At 36.7% G+C, this 26669-nt stretch overlaps 1 protein-coding gene and 1 non-coding gene across 3 annotated transcripts; both read right to left on the reverse strand.

The window, feature by feature from the left end:
* Nucleotides 1–1348: 1348 nt before the first annotated feature.
* On the reverse strand, nt 1349–1422 carry TRNAI-UAU (transfer RNA isoleucine (anticodon UAU)). The gene has a single exon. It is a non-coding gene; the product is annotated as a tRNA-Ile (tRNA).
* Nucleotides 1423–3472: 2050 nt separating this feature from the next.
* On the reverse strand, nt 3473–18413 carry LOC143859058 (MLO-like protein 11). Of its 2 annotated transcripts, XM_077369730.1 has the most exons (17): nt 18167–18410; nt 17797–18063; nt 17268–17544; nt 15364–15421; nt 14962–15203; nt 14624–14740; nt 14135–14195; nt 13713–13807; nt 13373–13447; nt 8052–8137; nt 7156–7205; nt 6997–7037; nt 6529–6699; nt 6374–6409; nt 5844–5911; nt 5693–5753; nt 3473–4077 (listed from the first exon to the last, which is right to left on the reverse strand). In XM_077369730.1, exons 3-17 carry the CDS (start codon nt 17391–17393, stop codon nt 3709–3711), a joined length of 1656 nt encoding a protein of 551 aa, XP_077225845.1. In that variant the 5' UTR covers nt 17394–17544; nt 17797–18063; nt 18167–18410; the 3' UTR covers nt 3473–3708. The 2 variants fall into 2 exon arrangements, with proteins under 2 accessions (XP_077225845.1, XP_077225847.1); XM_077369732.1 differs by lacking the exon at nt 5844–5911 and having other exon boundaries at nt 3837–4077; nt 17797–18413.
* Between the last annotated feature and the right edge of the window lie 8256 nt (nt 18414–26669).

Below are 26669 nucleotides of genomic sequence, written 5' to 3' on the forward strand. Positions count from 1 at the left end.
TAATAAAGGTAAGGATTCAATAAAATATCTGTTGAGCATCGTGTGTTTCTTTACTTAGCCTTCAAGGCTTGGATGGATGGAGAGAGAAAACAAGGAACTTCAAGATTGTAAGAAAAAGCCTTCTTTTTTCTGAATCTTTGATGTTAAGTTTAAACTGAGTTGTCTCTCCACGTAGGTGCATGGAAAGTTCTTGAAGAAAAGCATAATGTTAGCTTTTTTATATCAATTCTCGTTTGCTTGATAAAGGCACTCCTCACCTCATTAAACACCTCTCTAATTGGCTAATGATAGCTTTTTTAAAATTATAACAGCTTTGAGAGCTCATAACAGAAGTGAGAATAAAGGGGAGAGTGCCATTACTGAAAAAAATGAGTTGAAATATCAATTACCTTTTGTTTATTTTTGTTTTTTGCTGAATCATGATTTTAAAATTTAATTATTATGAAATATTTGCTGATATATCAATATATATTGGTATTGGCACACCTTTGATATGCCGATATTGTTGGGGTCCCACGTGAAACCAAAGATCCCACATCGTAAAGTGAAATGGTGTGAATGGGCTTATAAGGGAATGAGCACCCTCTCCTTAATGGCTAGCTTTTAAGGGTGAGTTTTACCCGATTAAATTCTCTACAAGAGGTATCAGAGCCGGGCAGTGGCAACCCGGTGTGTTCCTCCGAGGTATGGGAATGGTGGGGATGGGCTTATAAGGGAATGGGCACCCTCTCCTAATAGATATATACATTGTTTTGTATAATATCGTGGTCCCCAAATGTATTTTCGTGGAAATACATGCCCCAGAAAATGTATAGTGAGGAATGAAAATACATGCACAAGAAAATTAATAGTGGAGCCCACCTCTATTGATCGTTGAAACCCTTCAATTTTGGTCCTTACCATAGGCTATGCCCCGAAAATCTTCTCAATAGGTGGGCTCCAAACGGAGATGAACGATTTAGATCATACCAATAGGTGGGCCCCACAGTAATATTTCCTTGCCGTCAACATATAAAAATGCTCTTCATATTGCCACGTATAAGATAGAGATATATGAGATTTTATACTGTGCAAACCCCAAATTACCAATCAAAAAAGAAGAAGAAGAAGTGATTGATTCCACCCCTTTCCCCAGGCCAGCCCCCTCTACTGTATTTATTACTACCCTTTACACTACAAGTGGGTGGTCCAACGAAGGAAAGGGGGCAAAGGCGAAAAAAAATCAGCGCTCTATGATTTTTGACGTCAAATCACGTTGCCAGGGGGGTGCATTATCCTACAAAAACTCTATGCTTTTTGACGTCAAATCACGTTAACAGGGGAGTGCATTACCCTATAACCATAAAAATGGTCCCGGCGGGGCTCGAACCCGCGACCTTCGGCTCATAAGACCAACGCTCTAGCCAACTGAGCTACGGGACCTTTTATTACATGGATTCTCATTTTATAATATACAAAGTAAAATTAAATAACTAGAGCCATCTATACCCATCTGCACCGTCCATCTAATGGCCCCATGTGATTAGGGCATAAAAGAACCAATCGATCCAGATCATTAGGTCAATGGAATTTGCTCGTTCCCTCATGGATCATAGCTCATTTTTAGCAAAACTCACTGGTGAGGGAAATGATATTGGCACTCCCTTTTTTTTTAAAAAAAAACAAGGGTAATTATCTCTTCTTCAATAAACGCTGCCAATAGTAGGGGGTGCAACTTGGGTTGGGCTCAACCCGAACCCCACGGGTTCAACCCGATTTTGGCTTGGGTTGGTTGGCATTTTCTCGGGTTGGGTTAGGGTTTGGAAAAGCCAACCCAATTTAATTTCGGGTGGGTTAGGGTTGAGGCCTTGGCAACCCGGCCCGAACCTGACCTTTGTCCTCTAAGTTTATCTCAATTTTCTTTGGGTTATTTTATTTTTCTGCTTTCCCAAGGTGAACCCAAACCAACCCGACCTGATTTCGGGTTAGATGGGCTGGATTAGGGTTTATAGATTTAGAAGCGGGTTGGGTTAGGGTTGACCATCCTCAACCCTAAGCTTGCATTGGGTTGGGTTAGGGTTGAGGGAATGCTATCTCGGATTGGGTTAGGGTCGGCCTTAACTCGATCCAACCCGGCCTGAGTTGCACCCCCAGCCCATGGATTCAACCCGATTTTGGCTTGGGTTCGGTTGGCATATCCTCAGGTTGGCTTGGGAAAAGCCAATCCAATTTAATTTTGGGTTGGGTTAGGTTTGAGGCCTTGGCAACCCGACCCGAACCTGACCTTCTTCCTCTAATTTTATCTCGATTTTCTTTGGGTTATTGTATTTTTCTGTATCCCCCCAAGGTGAACCTGAACCAACTCAACCTGATTTCAGGTTAGATGGGTTGACTTATGGTTGAGAGATTTAGAGGCATTGGGTTAGGGTTGACCATCCTCAACCCTAGCCTTGCGTTGGGTTGGGTTAAGGTTGAGGGAATGCTATCTTGGGTTGATTTAGGGTCAGCCTTAACCTGATCCAATCCGACCCGAGTTGCACCCTAGCCAATGGACAACCACAAAATTGCTTAACAAAGAGAGGAGTGCCATTATCAAAATAGTAGAGAGTGGACATCAATCTATCTTGGTGCGCATTTATCGCTTGATTTGTCCATTTGGTGGTGCAGGATGTTTCTAAGGAAATGGTCAGAGGAGTGGAAGGGATTGGTATTGAATTCTAGGAGTGAACTAGATGAAATCCAATATAAAGATTTCAAGTGAAAAAACTTTGAATTGTTCAAACTAGAAAAATTGATAATTTTAGCAACTGGCCCGATAGATCGGCCAAGATTCGACCGTTGGATCTCTTTAGAACTTTCACACATGTCAAATCTAATGATATTTTTAAATCTATGGAATTTTTAACATTGAGATCTAGGTCTGATCGTGACAAATTTTGAGAGAATAGAATTTGGTTAAATTCTTGATGGATCCCACATCCATCTGAACTCTTCCGAAACTCGGGGGCGAATCACCTTAGGTCTTGTTCATTTTGGATTTTGAGAATCGATTTTGAGTCCAAAATTGATAATCGAGCTCAAAATTGAGTTTAATTTTGAGTCCAATAATCAGTTTTGGACTCAAAATCAATTCTGACATGCTTACTGATGTAATACATGAGTACATGTCCAAAAATGAAGAGGATAATGTAACTCACCATATGTTAGCCTTTCATTATAGCTTAAGAATCTGAATTGATGGGGGTTCAGCTCGATGAATGCATACCTATATGTATTTTTCCAACTTAGTCAGCTGATTTGCATGATGGTAAGGTACCCAATATGATAAATACATTTTGCCCACTTGAAACTTTAGCCCATTGTTTAAAAATTCAAAAACTCCATGAGACAATGAGCGACTCATCCAAGTCGTCAAATTGGACGGTTAGGATCATCCAATCAATGATTTCTAGGCATAATGAAAAACACTTGATTAAATCATAAGGAATCAGACTCAGAAGGAAAACATATTTTTCATACCAGTATACAACTATGGTGGTTCTTCAATATTCATTTACATGTATAGTGAGAGAAAAACTAACAGTATTATTTCTTTAAATGTGAGGTTTCATGATGTCAACTCTTGGTATACCAATGCCATGTATATAATATGAAGTAAAAACAACAAAAATCAAATCTATAACAAAAAAGAAAAGGTAACACTAAGATCTCATTTATGTCTGTACCTGATCATCGAGGCATTGAGGCCGATCTCGGAACTCTGATTCTTTGATGATTCGAGGGAGTTCCGGAAGAAAGAGAGGTCGAGTTGTGAAGGAGGGGAGCACTTATCCTACTTGCATTCTCATTAGCAACTCGTGACGGTGTAGTTGTATAATTTGGCTGTAGTTCTATATCGATGGATCTATGGTCGGAAGAATCTTCGAGAAGCTTCTCTTCAGAATCTTCAACTGAGCATATAGTGCTTGTCTCGGTACGTATAGTTGAATCGTCAGTTACAGTGCCACGCCTCCTCTTCCTCCTTGTCTCCTCTCCCCATCCATGGATCATGTCTCGAATTCTCCGAGGAATCAGTGCAGCTTTGTAGTTTGTTCCCATCTAGAGAGCACAGGAGGAAAAAATAAGATAATTGGTGATTTTAATGCGAAAACCATAAGATTGAGACTATAATACAGAACTTGGAAGATCAATTCAACAATGCATGATCCAGCATGCCCATTTGTGAAGTTAATAGTAAGTTTCAGCTCCATTTTAGAATAAAAATAAAAACAAAGTAGGAATGATGTTGGAAGGATTAACTGATTTATGGTGAAATCTATTCACCATGCATTTGATTCCAATATGGACTGCAAGAGTCAAATGTTGTAAACCAGAAATTGGATGACTTAGTCTAAAAATACAAAAGAACAATTGATGAAAATGTTGAATTTTGGAAAAAACCTGGTTTCTTTTCTGTTCCCTGGAAAAGGAATAACTGAAACTCAAAAGTCGAAACATGTAGAAATAGGTCAAAGGAAGGTACAGAGTTTCCTCCCCAGGGCTCAACAGACAGTCTTTGCACACCAACCTTGAGGTTGCAGATTCTATCTCAGCTTACATACAAGAGAAATGAAAAAAAAGGTGGAAAGTATCTAGTTATTTGGGTAAAAGTGATGCAGGGTGGTCATGGTATCAGGAATCTCAAGGCAGTGAACAATTGGTAACTGGTTATGGAAGTTGAGAGGAAATATCTCATCTGTCCAGTTCCAGAAAGGGATTTAGTTTAAAATTGGGTATGAGAAGAGAATTCGCTTTTTGCTTGATCCTCGGAGTGGGGCCACCCTCCTTAGGGAGGACCTTCCAGATCTCTTCAATGTGGCCTCTGTGATTCTTTTGACAAGCAAAACGGCAATGCCATTTGGAATGCTCAGTTTTATAGACTTTTCCTTATAGGCAGAATGATTTGGTGGTGGTTTTCATGGATAGACTGTATTTAATCAAAGAGAGGACAAGAATTCCACCTCAGCAGACATGCATAATTAGGTAGGAGACATGCCAAGGAGTGTCCTGGGAGTTCAATCAAGGTTTTTATTATTATTTTTGGGTGTGTGTGTGTGTTGGTGGTGGTTTTTTTTTTTTTTTGGGGAGAGGGGGATGAAACTGCTCATAAAAGCCAAAAATTGTCCTCACTAGCTTTCAAAATAGGGAGGTAGTGCAGTTTGCATCTCAATCACAGTAGTTTGAGGTAATAACATCCTATATAACGAGCTTTTGTATGGTGCACTTACATTCATGCGAGTGTAGCAAAAAAACACAGTGGGTTCCACATATTTGGGTGATCTAAATGATTTCTTTATTGGGGCCCAACGTAGATAGCATGTGCGCGAAAAATGTTCGCCATAGAATGATCCTAACCCTCCAATTTTAGAATGTGTGGAGGTTTGCATACTGTGCTGTCCATTTTAGAACTCCACATGTACAGGGGTGTATTTGGTCATTTCATTAAGATGGTAACTTCTAGAAAGTAGGTAAGTTTTCATTCCCAGCTGAGTTGATCTCATATATCAAAGGAGCATTTTATGAGTTTTCCTGATTTCTTGAGCACTGATCTGTTCAGAGTTTCAAGAAGCTTCTGAGAGGTAATTTAATCTAACTCTGCAATTTCAACTTAGACCCAAAAAATGAAATAGTGTTCATGATCCAAAAATCAATCAAGAAATTGGTGTCTCATTACCTGAGTAACCAGTGCATATAGTGGCAAGGTACTGTAGCTGCAAAGGAACTGTCCGGCAAACCTGTTGATAACACATTTTGGAAATAATTCTCATATAGAAAAAAATAATCAGAAACATTTATAATCATGAAAATTGGTATTATATACATACCCAAAAATCAGCCGCAAGTATACAAGCAAATGATCTTTAATAAAGCATGAGTTGTAACCAAACTGCCACTGTATATAAAATCAAACAAATCGGCTCATTTCAAAAGAAAACATTACAAGTCAATGTTTGAAAAACATGGGGGTACCCAGCTTAGTTGTTTGCTTTGCTCTGGGACCTAGCAATGACATTGAATAAGTAAATTTCCATTTTGTTTTGTTTTTCTCATCCTTTTTTGTTTTTACTATTGTGTGTGGGTCGGGGTAGGGAGGACCACAAATAATTGTACTTTTTTTTTCTATATTCCATGATTCATTTTCCATTTTTTGGTGGGTTTAACTAGTTTTCCATCAATTCAGCTAAGCTGCCATGTTCCGAGAAAAAAAAAAGTCTGAGCTGACAGGAAACATGCAGAGCAACTCACAAGTTGATTTGAATTATTTCAACATTGATTATAAAATTAAAAATCCTTTCAAAAAAAAAATCATCTCCAAATTCCAAATATGGAAATTAAACTGTGGCCAAGAAAATACCCAGAACCAGAAGAATGAAGCCAGCTCAAATGCATTCTGGAGATGTTCACAAAAGAAAAACACACGCATTAAGTTAGTTCCGGTAGTTTGTGTTGGAGGAGACGACAGCAAAGAATTTTTTTTACCACATCAAACCAAGGGGAAAAATTATCAACCTGGAAAAGAACAAAATGAATTAAGAACAACATTAGTTCTGGTTTCTTAAACCAGAAAAGGCCATCTCGAGGCTTCAATTTTGTCTGTGGGAAGAATCCAGTTACGCCAGCATTCTCCAATGCCAGAGTTGCGATTATATGCTGAAGCTTTGTACCCACTAGAAGAACAAGCTGCATTAGGAGAAAGTAGGGTTTCAGAATCTAGTAATAATATGTAACAAGGACATATTTCTATTTCTTCTATTTTTTCTATTTTATAATTGATTCTAGTATTAGATATACCTTTCTTCTTTTCCTTCAAGAATCTTTATATTAGAAGAAATTTGTTTTTTATTCTTACAATTAGTCGGGTAGATTTGTCAGCATACTGGAGTGTTTTGGCACCTAATTGGGTTGGTTCCGATAAACACATTTGTATCCAAATTACATTGGAGGCATACAAACAATGGCATCAGAGTAACAACTTACACCAATGGGTATGATGGCTATCCAGAAATAGAGATGAGATCCTGCAATAGGATAAAGATAGGGATGATTAAGTTAAACAACATAAATTGTGGAATACTTTCTAAGAACTAGGGCATCATGTCCTAAAGTACAAGAGAGAAATTGTGGAACAAGTCTCACCACTGATGTTAAACAACATAAAAGCAATAACAAATCCCCACAATGGTGCACTGCAATGCATTCGACAAAACAAGAATGTTAGACTGCCCAATTTGCAATCAATACAAGGCTAAAAAAAATCATAAGTGATCTTAAGAAATGTGATACATGTGCAATTAAATAAAAGGGAGAAAAAAGTGGCGACCTCCTGATAATTGAGAAAGCTCCACTGGAAAAGTCAAAGAAATACTAATATGTTATGCCTCCATAATTTATTTTAAAGTGAAAAGCTAAAGCACAAACTCATTACTCAAAGTGAGGGTAGGCTGAGCAGTTCTAGAGAGCAATGCTCAGAAATTTGCTGATTAGCTCAGAGCACCATCAATTTAATTCATGGAAGTACTGGGTTGACTCGATTTGACCACCTTTACAAACTAAGCCCAAATTCCAATTTTTTAGTAAATCGGGAAGTTTAATCAGTTCGATTGAGTCGAATTAAGAAATAGAAAGACCTACTCTTGAGTGAGACCATGTTTTTTGATAGGTAGACAGTAAATAAACAAAGTTTTCCCCCTAATAGTGGAAAATATGGACAATTTCCCAGGCCTATAGATAAAACAGCTGAATCCTTGATGCATCAGAAAATAATAAGCTGAATCTATCAAGAATTCATACACTAGTGAAAATGTTAAGAAAGCACATTTAATTTCCCGTACTAGAAAAGATATACTAGATTTCGGAAGCCCTAGGGGTGACTACAGTATACAAAAATGAATGGTTTTTCCACACTAAGGATGAATGATAGTGGTAACCACAATTTCAGGGCTCAGAACAATGAAAAGAAACTTAAGAGGTAGCAGAGATCCATATTGTTATCTGTTGGGGTAACAGGCAATTTTAAGAAATATGTATCTCACCTCACGCCAACTATCATTTTGAATTCTTCTTCCATAGAACGAATCATGTAGCTATGAAAATCATATCTTAACGTAAGGCGATGGTTCTGCAGTTAAAAAACAAGAAATAGGAGGTATCAATAAGGTTAGATAATAAACTCAAACTTCAGATCAGAAGGATACAAAATCACGAAGCAATTTGACGAGCATAATTTAACGAAAGAGCGTCCCAATGGAGAATAGGAAACTACTGCTATGTATATGCAAGTTATAAACATGATTTCCAGTGTCAGATGTAGCTATTGGAAAACCCAAAATGCTGACATGCACTAGATAAATTATTACATAAAGAAGAAAGCCTTGGAGGGGACCACCAAATTCGAGGGAAAATAATTGAATTCCAGCACCAAAATTGTCATTAGGTCCATCTATGATGGACCTCATCCTAAACAGATATCAGAAATGGAAATAAAATATAAAAATCATAGACATAAGCCAAATAATTAAACTACTTCTAACTCTAAATACTCCCCTTGAAGCTAGTACGCAGATATCATCCATGCCATCATGGAACAAATACTACCAAATTGATTGCGACCAACACACTTTGTGAATATATTTCCAGTTGATCTTTCAATCGAACAAAAGGAGTAGATATCAATTTGCTAGTGACCACTACTTCAATGTGCTCAGTCTTCTCACAGAACATTCGATTACTTGCAATGGAAATAGCCATCTAATTACCAAATACCAAATTCATTGGCAATTCCAAGATTTTGGTGTACTGCTTTACTAAACCTCATTCTATTCCATGGAATATTGTTTATATCATCAGGGAATGCAAGGTTTATAATTTATATCTCATATTCTGTCTCTATTTCTGGCTATCAGAGCCAACAGATTCTCTCAGGTCATTCTCACATGTCTATGCAGGTTTATAATACCATAGGCTCTCTTCCTTCCCTCTGTAAAGATGCCTGTGATCAGGATACCATCATAAAAATCCATCTCTTCCATAACAGTCTTTAACAACATCAACTAGGGGTGTAACGGGCCAGTTTTGGATTGGATCCACCCGTGTCCAGGTCACGATCCGCTTGGGTTCTAGCAGGAGTGTTCATCGTACCCTACCCTCGGTGTTCAAATCCAACTTTGCTCAGATTCAGACCATCCAAGATTCAACCTTTGCTCAGATTCAGACCATCCAAGATTCAACCTAAAAATGTAAAAATATTTTACAATCACTAAAACATTTATCGACTGTATGTTATTACCTAGTGCAATGAAAGAATACTAACAAATATTTGTAAAAAAATTCTATAATATTATAAAAACTTCTAAAATATGCTTATAATTTAAATTCTGTTTTAAAATGTTATTATAATACCCTTATAGCTTATAGTAAAGTATACAAAGATGATAGGGCATTTTTAAAATCAAAACCTAGTTGGAATTTCGAGCACATCCACAAGCCTTGAATGTAGATCCATAATTTTCTGAATCTTAATCGGATCTCGAAATATAATTTTTCAAATCCCAATTGAATATTGACATGTGGATCCACTAAGGTTTGTTGGATTAAAATTTGTGTCCATACTCATTTTTAATAAGATTGGATCTGTCGAAATTTTAATAAGATTAAAATTTGGGGTTGAGCCTCTAGCTCAAATGGTAAAAGACTGTTCTTCAACCCTGAGATTGGAGGTTCTATCTCAGCTTACCTACCAAAAAAAAAAAAGATTGGATCCGTGGAGTCGAGTGGGTCCATTTACACCCCTAACATGAACTCATTTGCAGTGTGAGCCATCCCATGACAATAGCCTTGGCACTAGATCATGCAACCATATTCTACACAAGTAGCTCGGTTTCCTCAAACAAAAGTACAATAACATGTAGTTACTCAACGACATAACTTCTTTAATATTTACTCAGCACATGAAGTAAAATAACCTGTAGTTACATAACTAGGTTTCCTCCAATCACATTCTACTTTGTGTTATAAGTAATTGTACTTTTCACTCTTAAGTGGTCGTTCTTTTTTAGAATGACTCCTCTGTCTAGTATACCCTTTAGGGATCAAATTGCAACAATAGTAGGAGCATGCATAAATTGACTCCCTTCACTAACAAGAAATAAATATCAAAACATGTAATCACTTCCAACAACGTGGAGATGTCTACCAGAAACCTCAAACAAATCTCACTTCAACAATTTGACATCAGGGTCCATAGGAGTATCAATAGGTCTTGACCCTAATATACCTGTCTTTCACAATAGATCGATAACATGCTTCCTTTGTGATTTGCTGATAGAAAATTTTTAGTTTTGGTAAATATTTGACCTTGCAATGCCAAGAAAATAATGTAACTTGCCCAAAATATACTTTGCACATGTTCTTGCAAGTATCACTTCACTGCATCAATACTTTTCTGGTCATTCCCTTTAATAATGATATCATCCACAAAGACAGGTAGAATCACAATGACAATATTTAGCCTCCATATAAATCCGAGTGGTCCACATGACTACGGGAAAATACATACTTGATAACAATAGAACTAAAATTGCCAAACCAAGCATGAAGAGACTACTTCAAACTATAGATAGCCGCTCTCAACTCATAAACCTTATCCGACTCACGAGGAGAAGCATACCCTATTCCATAATAATTATGATAAGATTGAGCTCTGCAACAAAAGCAAAGGTCTACATGTAATTAGAAGCAAATGTCTGTGTATATAACCTTTAGCAATCAATTGAGAATTCAGTCCCCCGACAATTCCACTGGGGAGATTCTAGATACTTAACCATATAGGCCCATCCATCATCAACTACACATTTCTCAACAAGTAGACTGGGCAATTTTAGTGCCCTAAATTCTTCACCAAGGACGTCCGATGGAGCAGAGGGTTGTTGTATCTTGGAGGCAAATCACCGACGACCCAATTAAATCAGGACTATCTATTCTAGGAGGGACGGCAGTATTTATCTAAAGATGGTGTATTTGTAATGTGCCTCAACCTTGTAGAATTCTGCTTAGTAATTTTGTTCATGATATATGGATCATATTTTTCTTGGTTTTCTGTGGAGGTAGTAACAATGATTCTAGAATTCGGTTTCTAATAGAATAACTCAGCTGCCCATCCAGGTTCCATACATCAAATCTATAACAAAACAGCTAGTTACTGGACATATGACATATCTCAAATAATATATGATAAAAATCAGATATGTGAAATAATCCAATCTATGACTCACGTAATACCTATGGGTAGCTACGGTGTAGTAATCGGCAATGGGTTCAAGGCAAGGTGAAGGAGAAACTAATAGGATCCGGGAAAGATCAGGTAAGAGAATGTGAAATAGGATGAGAAAGGTTCAAGAAAGCTAGATTGAGGGAAAGTAGGGTAGATCTCATCCAGAACAAAGGGAGATGAAAGTAAGAAAGACCTAGATCAAGATCATGGAAAGAAAAGAAGGTCAAGATCTAGAAAAGATGAAGATCAAGAGAAGAAGAATGAAGATCATCAAGGGGAAGAAAAGTATTTTCATTCATGATATGATCAATTCAGCCACTATTTTTCCTAACACAGCCCACTTTATAGTCAATAGAACAATTGGAAAGCAAGATAAACGGTGCAGAGTTATCAAGACAAAAAACCATGAAAAAATAAAGAGTTTACCATGATGTGCGTGTATGTGTTTGAGAGCAAAACTTTTCTCCCAAGAAATCTCACCACCATTTCAAGTTGTGTTTGAGAGCATAACTTTTTCTCTTGAAAATATCAACACTGGTTCTAGTTTTGTGGTTTGACGGCATAACCATCAGTTGGTACAATCATTAAGGAAAAAATCGGGTGAAAGGGTTGCACAGATAAAGTACCTTCTTTCACATGCATTTAAGGCCAACTCAATAAAGCCTTTGTCCCAAACTAGTTGGGGTCAGCTAAATGAATCCTTTAGAAAAAATTCATGAGGAACGTGAAAGGAATCTACCCTGCTCTAATCCCGGCTCTAGTTGGGTTCTTCTACGTGGATCATTTTGTCATGTTCTCGGTTATTTTCGTAGCTATCAAGTCTTTCCTCACTGTTTCTACCCAGGTTGTTTTCAGTCTGCCCTACCTTTCTTTACTCAATCAATTTGGCACGAGTCGCCTCTTCTCCCCGGAGCATCCAAAGGCCTACGTTGGATATGTCCAAACCATCTTAAGTGGTGCTCTCTCATCTTCTCCTCAATTGGTGCCAACCCCACTTTTTTACGAATGTCTTCATTTTTAATTCTATCTAACCTTGTGTGGCCGCACATCCATCGAAGCATTCGCATCTCCGCTACACTCATCTTATGCACATGCTGCCTTCTTGGTGGCCCAACATTCTGAGTCGTACAGCATGGCTGGCCTCACAGCTGTCTTATAAAACTTTCCCTTCAACTTGGTAGGGATTTTACGGTCACACAGAACTCCTGAGGCAAGCTTCCACTTCAACCAACCTGCTCTTATTATGTGGTTAACATCCTCTTCAATCTCTCCTTCCTTACGTAGAATTGAACCAAGATAGCGAAAGATATCCCTCTTAGGTACCTCCTGTCCAGTCATATTTACTACATCCTCGTCCCGCTTCCTTACATTACTAAAGAGGCCAAATTTATGGTCAAATTAAAATAAAATTATTCTCAAATAAGGGTCAAATTTTGTGGCATCCAAGGAGGCCCTTAACCTCTAATTATAGAAGTGCTATTATGGTCATCCACAATGGCCCCCATACTAAATAGACATGAAATATATAATAAAATAAAGTAATTGTGTACATAAGCCATGTACTTGAACTATTCTAACTTAACAAAAAATTAGTTCATAAAAGCATACGATAAAGGAACATACCTCTATATTAACAAAAATATATCAACATGTATTTGATACCAAAAGGAAAAAGATAAATTACAGCTTTTATCCTAAGAGCCATATTCTACTTGCAGCCCCAGCATGTCTGGATGGAACCTTCAGAAAGTGGAGTGCCCTGTGCTTTTTTAATAATTCATAAATATATTAACCAAGAAAGCAGCCTACTTGAAGCAGAGATAGTTTATCTATTATAAGTTCAGTATTTTATAAAGCAATATTGACAATGTTTATTTTAAAACTCTATTATAAAAATCTTAACGTATGGAAAGATATGCCATCAAGAATGCAAAGGGAGATATTTCTTAAGTTAATCATTGTTTTCTTTTTACTGCAAAGGGAGGCAGTTATTTAATGGCAACAGGATTGAAACATACAACTCTCTCTAAATTAAATTTACTGAAATTCCTTTGCAGACTTTAGAAAATAGAGAAAATTACATACCATGATGAAACCCATACGGAGTGCAAGGTAATCAGAGCGCACCACGGACAGACCAAACTGGCGGAAGAAACAGGTCTGCAACATGAGTATAATAAGAATCAATTGATTCAATTCTCTCCTTTGCCGCAATGGCTTGGAACGTTTCTTAAACCTTATAGGTTGAGGTTTCGAGGATTGGTAGAGGTAATTCAAAAACATGAGTATAATAAGAGGAGTATCATTATCAACTGAACATCCAGAAGCCATAAAAATGAAAAGGTGAGTACAGAAAATGTTTATATACATCAATATATGAGCGTGTATTTATAAGACTAGCGAGAGTAATAATTTATACACATACCACCCAAACAATAAATCTATTTCTGCTCCAAGGATTTGATGTATGGAATTTTACAAAAGTTGATTGTCGTTTGAGTGTCAATGCTCTCGTAACCTCTGTAACAACGTAAAATTAAATATCAATAATAAGACAACGGAAATCAACTACAGATTATGATGTTCATTCATTAAATTGCACCATAAAGACAACCAGATATGGAATTTGGTGTAATAGACCATTTGAAACAGTCCATTTTATGATTGCAGTGTCCAAATATTGTTGAATTTATTAGATTAAATTTCAGAGTTAAATGGAGCAACTTATGATTTGAAACAACATGGATTTTTAATACTCGCCATCCACTTACGAATTTGCAAATTCATGAGGTCATCTCGTCTAAATAAAGCTGAGCATTATCCTCCTGACACCACTAAAAAGCTTACCATTCAATGAATCATGCTGGTCCATACGAGCCTCATCCTCCCATCTCCTCCAAGTATGGATCTGACACCAATAAATGCAATAAATACAGCTCTTAAATGAAATAATCATCAATTTCTCTAGGAAAATCTTTATGTGAAGAAAATTTGAATGTTTTCATAAACTTAAGGGGCTGTTTGGATACGTGGATTGTAGAATCCAGGTTTTTAGTTTGAAAGCGGTGTAAAATTCTGGATTTTACAACCATTATCCTGTATTTTAAGTAAGAAATCCAGGTTTTATAAATCTCTCTCCCATCCTGAGATTTCTAAAACTTGGAAACACGGAACGATCTCCTACTCTCTCGCTCGACGGAAAGAAGGGTGAGAAATCAGAAAACGATGGACAGGCTCCTTCTTCTCTAGTCTCCCATCCAGGTTTGAGGAAATCCAAATCCGAATATCCAAACGGCCCCTAAAAGTTTAGGAGAAACGCCATCTAGATTTCCTAACCTTTACAATTGCCAGCAGCATTGTTAAGCAACTGTAAGATACATGTGTTATTGCCATGACAAAAATGAACCTATGTAGCTGCTCCAGACCTTCAGATGAAACAAATGGCTCATGACCCTGCACATCAGATCGAATTTCAAATCAGGCAAAAAAACATCAAACCAGCTCCTTAGAATATAGCATTCACAGAGATAAATTTCAATTAACAAATTATTCTTCCTTGTGAAGAATTGAAAGAATGTAGTTTTAATTTTTAATAATTAGGACATAAGCAGGAGCATTATAAAATACTAGAGTTTATGAGACTGTCAGAATTTGTAATGACTTTAATTACATGCCTCTTTACATGTATTCTGATTCAAATCACCCAACAGCCTCCTAAATGAGTAATGAAGTACGGGGCCCATCAACAGTTTACGATCCTGAGGTGTACTATTTTCATCTTGTGTAGTATCTTCGATCTCAGACTTAGTACATGGAGAGAATCTACTATTATAGAACTTTGTTTCAATGCAAACATTTGAAATCAAGCTTGAGGTGGCCGTGAGAAGGAGTGAAATAAAACCTAAAAGCATCAGTTCTGCGGCACAGAAAACAAAGAAATGAGGTAAATAGAACAGTACAATGATACCAAAAAATTGCAGTGAAGGGATTCAAATGATAAAATAAGTTGGAGAGTTCCTACTATTACTGGGAATCATGGGACTTTAAAATTCGAAGAATCTCTAAAAGGTACTTACCTTCTTTCATTTTCTCCAACGCCTCAAATAATGGTTTTCGATTAGTTCTCTGCAACCACTGAAAAGATAGATGACCATGGTAAGCTCTCACTAGAAGAAAATTGATGCCTGTTCAATGCAAAACTTTTTTTTTTTTACGGAGATCAAATAGCAGCGATCTAACTAGATTAGATTAACATAATGGGGGCAACTAAAAAACTCAGACATAGAAAACGTATTCTTAATAAATTTGTCAGAGTCTTGATTTAAAATAATCCAAAAACAGGTAGAAGGACCACGAGATTAAAACTTACAATTATCATTAAGAGACAAAAACTGCAAAAATTATTCGACATTTGAGGGTGAACCCTAAAATAGTAGTAGTAAAAGAAATGTTACTGAAATTTATATCTTCATACAAGAAAAGAAAGGTTACTGAGATTTATATCTTCATAATTTGGTTTACAGAAAAGAAAAATTGATGTTCAACTAGTCAACCATGAACAGATAAAAGATTTCCATTGGAATACAATAAGGAAATGATGTTAGAAGAAGATCGGCTAATAGTGAGGTGACAGACTAGCTAAGGAGGGTGCATCTAGAATGGAATTGGAAATCTTCGATTTCCTCCCTCCTTGATGTGATTTAGTGTAGTATTGCTTTGATTTGTCTTGTTCTTCTCGGTCGCTGGGTTTTTCCTGTGTTTCTTTTATATATTAATAATATTATTTGCCATTAAAAAAAAACAATAAGGAAGTGATAACTAGTTTATGCTTTCATGAAGTATGATTATCATCGTTTGGAACATCTAGTTTTCATTTCCTAATTATTTCAAATAGAAAATCTTTTATCTGAGTACAAACTAGTGCAAAATATTTGCATGAAAAAAGGATTGTACTCCTTTATTTGTCGAAATTAAGGCAACATTATTAACATGCAGACTTGTTTTCTGGGTTTCTTATTCTTTCTTCTTTCTTGAGAAAAAAAAATGTCTCCATGCACGAATTTCTTTATTTTGGCGTTCTTTATTCTTCTCTTCTCCTTTCCCAGTCATGCTGCTTGTAGAATAACCAAATGGTCATAAGACTTGGAATTGCAGTAACAGAGCTAGTCCTAGTCAAATTGCACAGAGCATGGTAGACTTTATAAACCCAACTGCAACTGAAAATAAAACTTTTTTGCCATATGGAATAAATCATGATCTGATATCACCCCTTAACCTATCTCATTAAGACCAACTATCACATGAGACTGCTGAAAATATAGACTAAGTCATTACCAAACATCAGGGTCCAACCTCGAGGTATCACAATGACAAGGGTAGAAATTACCCATTTCCACCACTCTCAAATAAGCAACCATGAAGCCAAAACATGCTAGTGAGTTTTTCTGAACAATGCAAACCACCAAGACATGGAATTGCGTGACAGAGCTAGTCCTGGTGAAATCGTACATAGCATGGTAGAATTTATAAAATCAACTGCAATTGAAACTAAAAGGTTTTTTGCTATATGGGATAAGTCATGATCTCATATTGCTCCATAACCTAGCTACTTCGACCAACTATCACATGAGGCCGCTGAAAATAAACTTAAAAGACATTACCAAACTCTCGGGTACAACCCCAAGGTGGCACAACAAAAGGTTTATTCTGAAATAATTGGTGCCACTCTACTGCCACGTAACAGAACTCTATTATAAACACAACTCTCCTTCAACAGTTTCTGCTAGTCAACCAAACAACATTCTAATTTTACAAGCACAGTTCTTCATCTTGAATGTCGACTTTAACAGTAAAGAGAATGTATAGAACTCTTTTAATTGAAAGATTAAGAATTTACATATCACTCAGATGGAGAGCGAGAGTTGGATTAATAGGAGAGCAAGCATAAGAAATGAATCAGCTAAATTCAAAAACTACTTACAGAACTTAAACTGTGAATGGAGCGTTCCACAAATAATGAAACAACGACAAAGATTGTCAACACAACAGCAACAGACCATGTTGGGGTCAAGGCCAATGACCGCATTTCTTCTACTGAATCCGCCATCTCAAACTCTCCTCCTCAAGACCAATGACCTTTCTTCAATTACCAATCCACTCTTCCCCTCCAAACCAGGCAGAAAATCCCTTAACTCTCCCACAGTTTCTCTAAACTTCTTTGCAGAAAAACTGTTGTGTTCTTGAAAACAAAATGATTCCTGCATTGCAAAAACTACTACTTTAAGAACACCAAACCTTTCCCCACCTACATATCTATCAAAACATATACAGATTTCCACATTTTAAGACCCCTAATTTCTTTAGAAACAGGGTATGATTTGTACATTTTAAGAGCCCTATTCTCTTTAGAAACAGAGGATTTGTAAGCTAAATTAGAACTGTTAAAGAGTGATTAAATCAACCAAAAATGCAGAAGAAAATATAAGGGAAAAAAGGGCTAAAGAACATACCTTTAACTCTCTTTCAACTGGTTCCTGAAAACCCAAAAGACTTCAAAATCTCTTCTCTTTCTGTGCTATAAAAAACTACTATTGACTTCAAAGGAACCCTTTTTTTGGAAACTCCCTTAATGGGTTTTTCAGAATCCGACCAAAAACAGATATGAGATATCCTGACACCCTTAATGGGTCTCCAAAAAGGACGAAAAATTCCCTTACTTTCTTCCTAAAAAAAAGCAACCAAAACCCACTTTTTTACCTCAAAAACTGCTCCAAAACCTGGTGAATTTTACCAGTAAAACCAGGAATATCATCAAAATAAGTTCAATAGAACTATAACACCATTAAAAACACTATTTTACTGGTTATGGAGCTTTAATACCATGAATTTCTTCAATGAAGCTTCAATATCTCTAAAAAACTGACTATTTTATCTCAAAATCAGATTTGAGGCTTTTCATTTTCAAAAACCTCAAATCCTTCAAAGGCTAAAATGTTATAATTTCCCGACCCAGATTTCAACAGCGATTTTTTTAAAAAGTAAAATCACCGTAAATCAAGCAATAACTTTCGGATTATAGAAATTTTTTAATATTTCTTCAGAGTAAGAAACGATACTGTTTTTCAAAGAAGACTTCAAAATACCCTTTTTTTTTTTTTATACATGAGAAAACGGTTCCTACACATGTGTAGAGAGTTCTCTAGACACTAGCTTAAAATAAAGTGGTGGCTGACATTGTTTGGGTGATCCAAACCATCCATTTTTAAGGCCCTCACATAGATAGAGTGTCTTTAAAAAATCAGATCCATAGGATCATCCCAACCCTACGATTTGTTGAGGTAAAATTGATGTTTTTAAACCTTCACAAATTAATCCATATTTTGCCTCTACAGTTCGAATTGTTAGGATGATCCTATGGATCTGATTTTTTGTGGACACCCTATCTATGTGAGGGCCTTAAAAATGAATGGTTTGGATCACCCAAATAATGTGGCCCCCACTATATTTTAAGCTAGTGTGTAGATAACTTATCTACACATGTGTGTAAGAACCGTTTTCTCTCTTTATATAAATAGTATAATTAATTTTGGGAAATAATACGGGAAATGTTATCAGCACAACAATCATATTTTGATATTAGCACAAACCCAGCTGTCTTTTCTTCTTTAATGAGCTTTTTGGGAAATGTAATAACTTTTTGACAGCTCTATGCTAAAAGACAAAGATGGTTTGTGAAAATATTAAAATGTGGTTGTCCTATGTCATTTCCCAATAATATTAGCACTAACATATTTTGATATTTTCACAGACCATCTTGCCTTTTAGGCCTGTTCTTTTATGATAACAGAGCCCTTAGACTTAGACCCATTATAGGACTCTAAATTAATGCAATTTGAGTCCAATAGGACCTTAGTATGTCAAAAGGTTATTACAGCCCTACCTACATGGTTATCTTAAGAGTACACATGAGTATTATCCTGAGAACAAACATGATTTAGTTTAATAACAAACATAATTTTGGGGCGATGATTTTTTGTTTACTACCAAACATAATTTACTTTAATAACAAGCATAATATCTTAAGAGTAGACATGCGGTATCCCGAGAACAAACAGGATTTACTTTAATAACAAACATTCTTAGTTGCATGGACAGATCTTGCATTTCTTCTACTTGGCTTTATTTGCAAAAGCAGTCTTCTAGTTTGACAATTTACAGAGGGAAATGATATCACCCCCTCCCCCCCCCCCCTCCAATGTTATTCGGTAAGTTTTAAAGGCAAAGAAAAATGTTAAAGGGGTGAATTTATGCTCGAGCAGTGAACCATTCTCACAGAAACAGTTAAAGGTGGAGATTTTATCTGTTTAGGGGTGGGGGATATCATTTCCCTTTACAAATAGTCATTACATTTGAGTGAATTTTTCAATTCAGGTCATGCCATCAATTTGTGAACAAAATACTCGTGGTAGATTTTTTTTCCCTTATAAAAAGACCATAAATGTGATTAAATGTGAAAAGATGAAAATTATCTCGTAAAAAGACCAAAATGCCAATGATATGTTTTGATAGCGTGGGCCTCTCACCAGCTTGACTCAAACCTATGCATCGGGTGAGGCCGACCATTTCACCTCGTATTTTGACCGGGTAGATCCCACTATCTCCACTTGAGCCGTGTATAGGGTTGGACCCACCATTTTACACCTCATGTTTGATGGGGTGAGGCCCTTTTTTTTTACACTCATGCATAGCAAGGGCCAAGAATGCCACTATATATATATAGAAATGAAATTTCCACACCCTTGATTCAAAACATATGATTAATTGTCATGGGTATTTTGGACATCAGTAGGTTTTTGATATATTTATATTTTGTTTTAAAATTGAAGGGTTGTATTAGGTAATGTAACGTTAATGCACGGTCCATACTCTACAAATTCTAGAAAGACAATAAAGAAAAAGTGTCGTTAAAGCGACTTCCAACTTTCAACGAGATTAGACGTCCCTTTCATGCAATTTAATGCAAATAGACGGAGGAAAGTGTAACATAGAACATGCTTAGTCTAGCCACACCAGCTTCATTAAATAAGCCAAAAAGGAAGCCTATGCGCGTTTTATTGGGGCCGTGGCCATGTCCGGGGGTGTAAACGAGCCGAGCCGGTTAACCTCAAAAGCTCGGCTCGTTAACCTCAAAAGCTCGGCTCGTTAACCTCAAAAGCTCGGCTCGGGCTCGGGCTCGAACCAGGCTCGGGCATGGCTCGGCCAGGCTCGTGAGCGGCTCGCGAGCCTTACTGAGCTCGGGTTATATTAAGTTCACACCCTCATCTTCCCTGGACAGCCCTATCTAGTGTAATTTGACTACTTTTTTTACACTATGGGGAGTGGTCCAAGTAACAAATGGTGTTCCTAAAATGAAGTAACATATTTTGCCTCCCCCTTTTAGTGTATATATTAATATAATATATATATATATTTAAAGAGGAAACTGTTGGTGAGCTTAAGCGCCCAATCACATGGGGGCCCACTTTGTTAGGATGATCCAAAGCATTCATTTGAAAGTCCCTTACATAGATGGGGGGGTGTACCAAAAATCAGCTCCATAGGATCATCCTAACCCCTCCATTTGTGGAGGACAAAAATGGACAGACACAAATCTGCCCCATTTTTGTCCTCCACAAATGGAGGGGTTAGGATAATCCTATGGAGCTGATTTTTGGTACACCCCCTATCTATGATAAGGCCTTGCAGATGAATGGTTTGGATCACTCCCCAAAATGTGGGACCCATGTGATTGGGGAGCTTAAGTGCACCATAAGTTTGGTGCGCTTAAGCTCACCAACAGTTTCCTCATATTTAAATATATTAAATTCTTAACGAGCCTTAACGAGCCGAGCTTCCGAGCCTGAGCCAAAATTGACACCCTTAGCCATGTCAGTACTATAAAAGGGATTTTCCAAGTCCTTGGGGCCGTGGCCACCCTCACGCTATATTTCCCTCCCTGCTCTCAAAGCACAGCACGCAAAGGACAAGTAGCACCAAGCTAACTGTGCTTAGTCAATTCCAGTCCATGTGCGCTATTACACTGGAGATCGTAGTAGGCTAATCACACTACGAAGAATGAGAGCGCTTTTAGCCCAGCGCCGCACACTACCAAGAATGAGAGCGCTTTTAGCCCCGCGCCGCCCCCGCTCTCTCTACAATCTAGAAGCCTGCATGCCAGGTCCGTTGAGTCAGCTTAGAGTCAAGGCACGCCTACTACTTTATTTTATCTCATGGATGTTTGATTAAAGAAAGGGTCTTCTTTCTACCGATGATGGCATTTCTGAACAGTCATTTTCACTCATGCTAGACGGCATATTGTTTTTTGAAACGAGGCCCTCGGTAACCGGACATAAGGACTCTTTATTTTATTGAAATTTCATTTTACAGAATAAACCTATGTAGCTTACCCTTTTGACCTTTTTGAAGAAGGTTCTGTTACTAACATGTTTACTTTCATTGTGGGTATTCAATGTTACAAACTCCTACTTTGTGGATTCTAGACCACGAGAACTATTTGTTTCAATCTGTATCTCAAATGGAACATGCTGAACAAAATCTTCTTCCTGTAAAACCTGCTCTTTATTTTCAAAATGGAATCCCATTTTAGAAGTGTTTCCCCTTTTTTTTTATAGATATATACCTTATAAATGTAAATATTTTTATAACAATTATAAATTTTATAAATGTAAAATTCTCTTAAATACCATATAGAGGTGAATTCCTTTATAGTGATTAAATAACTTACATTTTAAACCACGACGCTATTTTTACCTTATAAATATACAGTCTTAATAGCATGTATTTCCTGCATGAATAATGTTTGTGCATGTACCATTTTCTCATCATATTTAATTTTATAATCATATGCATGTAAAATTATATAAGAAAAAAATATTAGAGGTATGAAAAGAGGTCGACCTTAAACTCATTATTGGAATGTCGGTCATTTGTGATATTTTATAGATGGGATTAGTCCATCTCCAACAAATTAGCTCTAGCTATAGATTCAATATGACTGTTAACATAGCATCAGTACCAATCTTGTTAAATTAAAAAAATAAAATAAAAAAGGTCTTATGATTCACCTTACATTCTAACTTTAGATAAGGCAAATCCAACCCTTGAGAAAAATTGAGGGTCTCTTTGGATACCACCAAAATCAGACCCCATTTTGAAAGAGACTATTCTAGTTGTATTTGAAATGAAAAATTAAGGCAACTTTGGAAGTCTGCATAATAAATTTTATGAAAATATTTTTTTAGGAGGATCCTTCTCCTAAGCAAGATGGAGTTTGCTTTTTTAAGAGTATATTCTTCTTCATCCAACTTCTAAGCAAGCTGGAATCTGCTTTTATAAAGATAGTCTTTTTAAAGATGGCTATCTTTTTCATATCCTTCTCCTTTTTTAAAGATAGCTATCTTTTTCATATACTTCTCCTAAGCATGTTGAAATTTGCTTGGACTTAATGTCACATCCCTTGCATCTTAACATCCATAGACTAAGGGCTTCTTTAGATGCCACAAAAATTGGTCTTTACCTGCAAATAATTTTTTTGAAGGTAATGTTATTTGTAAATTGGGCATTAAGGGCTCTTTGGACCATTAACTATTTCATTTTAAAACTATACCTACCAAGCATTATTTTCTAATAGTCATATTTGACATCAGAATTGTTTGATATAAAATTATAATCAAATAGTTTTTTGAGGTACCCAATGAGACCCTAAGGGCATGTAGCAACCATTAAAAAGAAATTCATAGAATATTTGTTTAGTCAGGGTAAGAGAAGGGTAGAGAGGGCTGATGAGAAAGGGATTCTAGAGGGTGATGACTGAGGAGCGCATGTAAAGAAGGTTAGAAAATAGTGAATGAAATATTCCTATTTAAAATTGGTTTTTTGTTTTCCTTTTTCCTGCCCCATCCCATGCTATCCCCCTCAAATATCTATTTTTCTTCTGCCCTTCATTCTCCCCTCATACACTAGTTAAATAAGTATTTCATGAAATATTTTTTCATGGTAGCCATACATGGCCTAAAGGTCATCTCTTTGGATTAATACATTAAGGCTTGTGGACATTCTTCTTTTTAGTGTTCTATTTTTAGTGACATAGAGTTAAGGAAACTCGAAACTCCTACTTATTGGGGTTGTTCTCCACGGGGATAGAAATCCTTGGATAAACTATTCCTGGGATTGGCTTCACTGCTTGTATAGTATACCCTACCAATTGGGATTGTTCCAGACATGAATGAAGGATATCAGGATATCAAGCCTATCCTTATGAATTAAAGCCAGGGCTTGTTATCCCTACATAGGACACCCCAATTGATGACAATATGTTTTTTGATCCGTACTTATTGCTTGCAAAAAAATCAGTTGGTCCGCGTGGATATAAGTCTACTAGGAGTGCAACTCAGTGCAACTCGGGTCGGGTTGGGTCAGGTTGAGGCCAACCCTAACCCAACCCGAGAAAGCATTCCCTCAACCTACCCGAGCCTCAGGTTGAGGATGGTCAACCCTAACCCAACCCGTCTCCAAATCAGGTGGGGTTGAGTCGGGTTTGGTTCAGGTTCATTTAGGGTCAAACAGAAAAATACAAGAAAGAGAAACATAATACGGAGACAATCTTGATATAATTAGAGGAGGGAGGTCGGGTTGGGTTGCTAAGGCCTCAACCCCAACCCAACCCGAATTTAAATCGGGTTGGATTTTTCCAACCCAACCAGAGAAAATGCCAACCCAACCCGAACCAAAATCAGGTTGAACCCATCGGGTTAAGACCCTAGTAGCACTCCTAAAGTCCTACCAACTTCCATTGAACATATGTGACGCAGTGACTGGTCCCATTGCCTCCAGAAACCGAGACCAATGCACCAGGGGTTTCAAGGTCAATGTGGACCAATTCTTTCTCAATGTTTGGATTTGGGAATACTAATACTACAAAGCAATTATTTGAAAAAAGATTTTGAAATGTGGACCAATTCTTTCTCAATGTTTGGATTTGGGAACAATACGGCAAAGCAATTATTCGAAAAAGATTTTGAAAAGTAGTGGAACGGTTATCAATAATTTTGAATTGTACAAGATTAAAGAACAATATATATAGTAGAAAATTCTGAATTATCTGTCAAATTCACATTTGATTGGATAAATGTGACAATTTTTAATTATTTAGGATGTTTAAAGCTAAAAGTGGTATTACAAATTCGAGATTTAAATTGTTTGAAAATTAAAATTTGCCTTTTTTTCTCTTTTCAAAACTGTAAAAAGCATAATTTTGAGATATTAATGTATCTTATATTATTATTTTTTAAAACTGCAAAGGTATATTGGGTAATGCAATGTTCATGCATGGGTAGATATGAGATATCCTTCGGGTCCATACTCAACAAATTCAGAGCCAAAAGACAAGAAAAGTGATATTGTTAAAGCGACTTTGAAGGAGAGGTGGATGTCCCTTTCATGAGGTAAGCAAAGGTATATTGGGTAATGTAATGTTCATGTATGGGCAGATATGAGATATCCTTCGGGTCCATACTCAACAAATTTAGAGTAAAAAGACAAGAAAAATGTTATTGTTAAAGTGACTTTTGAAGGAGATTTTTTTTTGTTTTTTGTTTTATAACGTACGATGTCCCCACCCCCTTCGGGAGTAGGACTAGTCCCTACGGGTACACGCAACGACCCACTCACTACATGTATCAGGTGAGTCGGGGGGCGGGATTCGAACACTCGTCAACAGGGAACAAACCCGTGACTTTGAAGGAGAGTTGGAAGTCCCTTTCATGCAATAATAAAAACATAAGAAATAGAGGGAGAAAAGAGTGGCATGTGACATATTTAGTTAAGCTTCATTGAAGATGTAGAAAAAAGATAGCTTATACGCGTTTTATTTAATTCGTCAAACCTCCTTTAATAACGCAGGAACGACTCGTTTTTCTTGTCTTTATGACCATTATTTGTGGAGCAATGACATAAACATTACAATGACTAATTTACCCTTTAGGTTTTGAAAAAAAAGGGGGACTCTCTCTCTCTCTTATTTTGCTATTTACATGTAAGGTTTTTTTGTTTTGGTAAAAGAAGTCTTCTACTTGGCTTTATTTGCAAAAACAGTCTTCTAGTTTGACAATTTACAGAGGGAAATGATATCACCCCCCCCTAACGTTATTCGTTAAGTTTTAAAGGCAAAGAAAAATGTTAAAGGGGTGAATTTATGCTCGAGCAGTGAACCATTCTCACAGAAACAGTTAAAGGTGGAGATTTTATCCGTTTAGGGGAGGGGGATATCATTTCCCTTTACAAATAGTCATCACATTTGAGTGAATTTTTCAATTCAGGTCATGCCATTAATTTGTGACCAAAATACTCGTGGTAGATTTTTTTTCCCTTATAAAAAGACCATGGATGTGATTAAATGTGAAAAGACGAAAATTATCTCCTAAAAAGACCAAAATGCCAATGATTTTGACGGGGTAGATCCCACTATCTCCACTCGAGCTGTGTATAGGGTTGGACCCACCATTTTACACCTCATGTTTTGATGGGGTGAGGCCCTTTTTTTTTTACACTATGCATAGCAAGGGCCAAGAATGCCACTATATATATATAGAAATGAAATTTCCACACCCTTGATTCAAAACATATGATTTATTGTCATGGGTATTTTGGACTTTTTATAAGACAATTTCACATTTAAGGACATTTTGATCTTTTTATAAGTTAAAAAAATACACAATGGGTATTTTGGTAACAAATTGATGGCATGGCCTAATTTGCAACGTTCAAGCAGATGTGAAGACTCTATTTGTAAATTGTAAAATTAGAACTGTTTTTACAAATAAAGCAAAAGAGCTGACATCTTTACTCTGCAAAAACACCATATAAGGAGAAACTTGGTTGGCCCCCATTTTAATTAAAACTTGACAAAGGCAACTTTTTATTTTAACTATTAATATCTTATAGCTATAATTTTTCTTATGCATTAAATACCTTATAAGTTTTAGTCTACACTACATAAAATTGGAAAGCTTGGGTGGCCCCTTTGGTTATTTAAAACCTTGTCAATGAGAAGTCTCTTTAACTATTAAATGCATTATATATGTAAAATAAAAGTTTTTATAGCTGCTAAATATTAGGGCTGCAACTCGGGTTTTGGAGAACCCAACCCTACCCGAGAAATATCTCGTGTCGGGTCGGGTTTTTTTTCCAGAAAACCCACGATTCCCAAACCCAACCCTACCCATGATAAATCTCGGGTCGGTTCGGGTCGAGTCGGGTTTTTTCACGTTGACGCAAGAAAATTCTTGTTTGGCAAGGCAACTCAACTCATAGAAGTAGAAATTAC

This window comes from Tasmannia lanceolata, unplaced genomic scaffold, assembly GCF_043159265.1.
Source record: "Tasmannia lanceolata isolate RefF3 unplaced genomic scaffold, GAP_Taslan_0.1 ptg000029l, whole genome shotgun sequence".
NCBI classification, from domain to species: domain Eukaryota; kingdom Viridiplantae; phylum Streptophyta; class Magnoliopsida; order Canellales; family Winteraceae; genus Tasmannia; species Tasmannia lanceolata.

What these genes read in the sequence shown, in the direction of transcription:
- LOC143859058 (XM_077369730.1), bottom strand. Translation starts at nt 17,393, where the DNA reads ATGGCGGATTCAGTAGAAGAAATGCGGTCATTGGCCTTGACCCCAACA. An exon ending in TAGCCATCATACCCATTGGT is followed by an intron (nt 6,700 to 6,996) that starts GTAAGTTGTTAC and finishes CTCCTAATGCAG; the next exon opens with CTTGTTCTTCTAGTGGGTAC. An exon ending in TTCATTTTGTTCTTTTCCAG is followed by an intron (nt 6,410 to 6,528) that starts GTTGATAATTTT and finishes GAACATCTCCAG; the next exon opens with AATGCATTTGAGCTGGCTTC.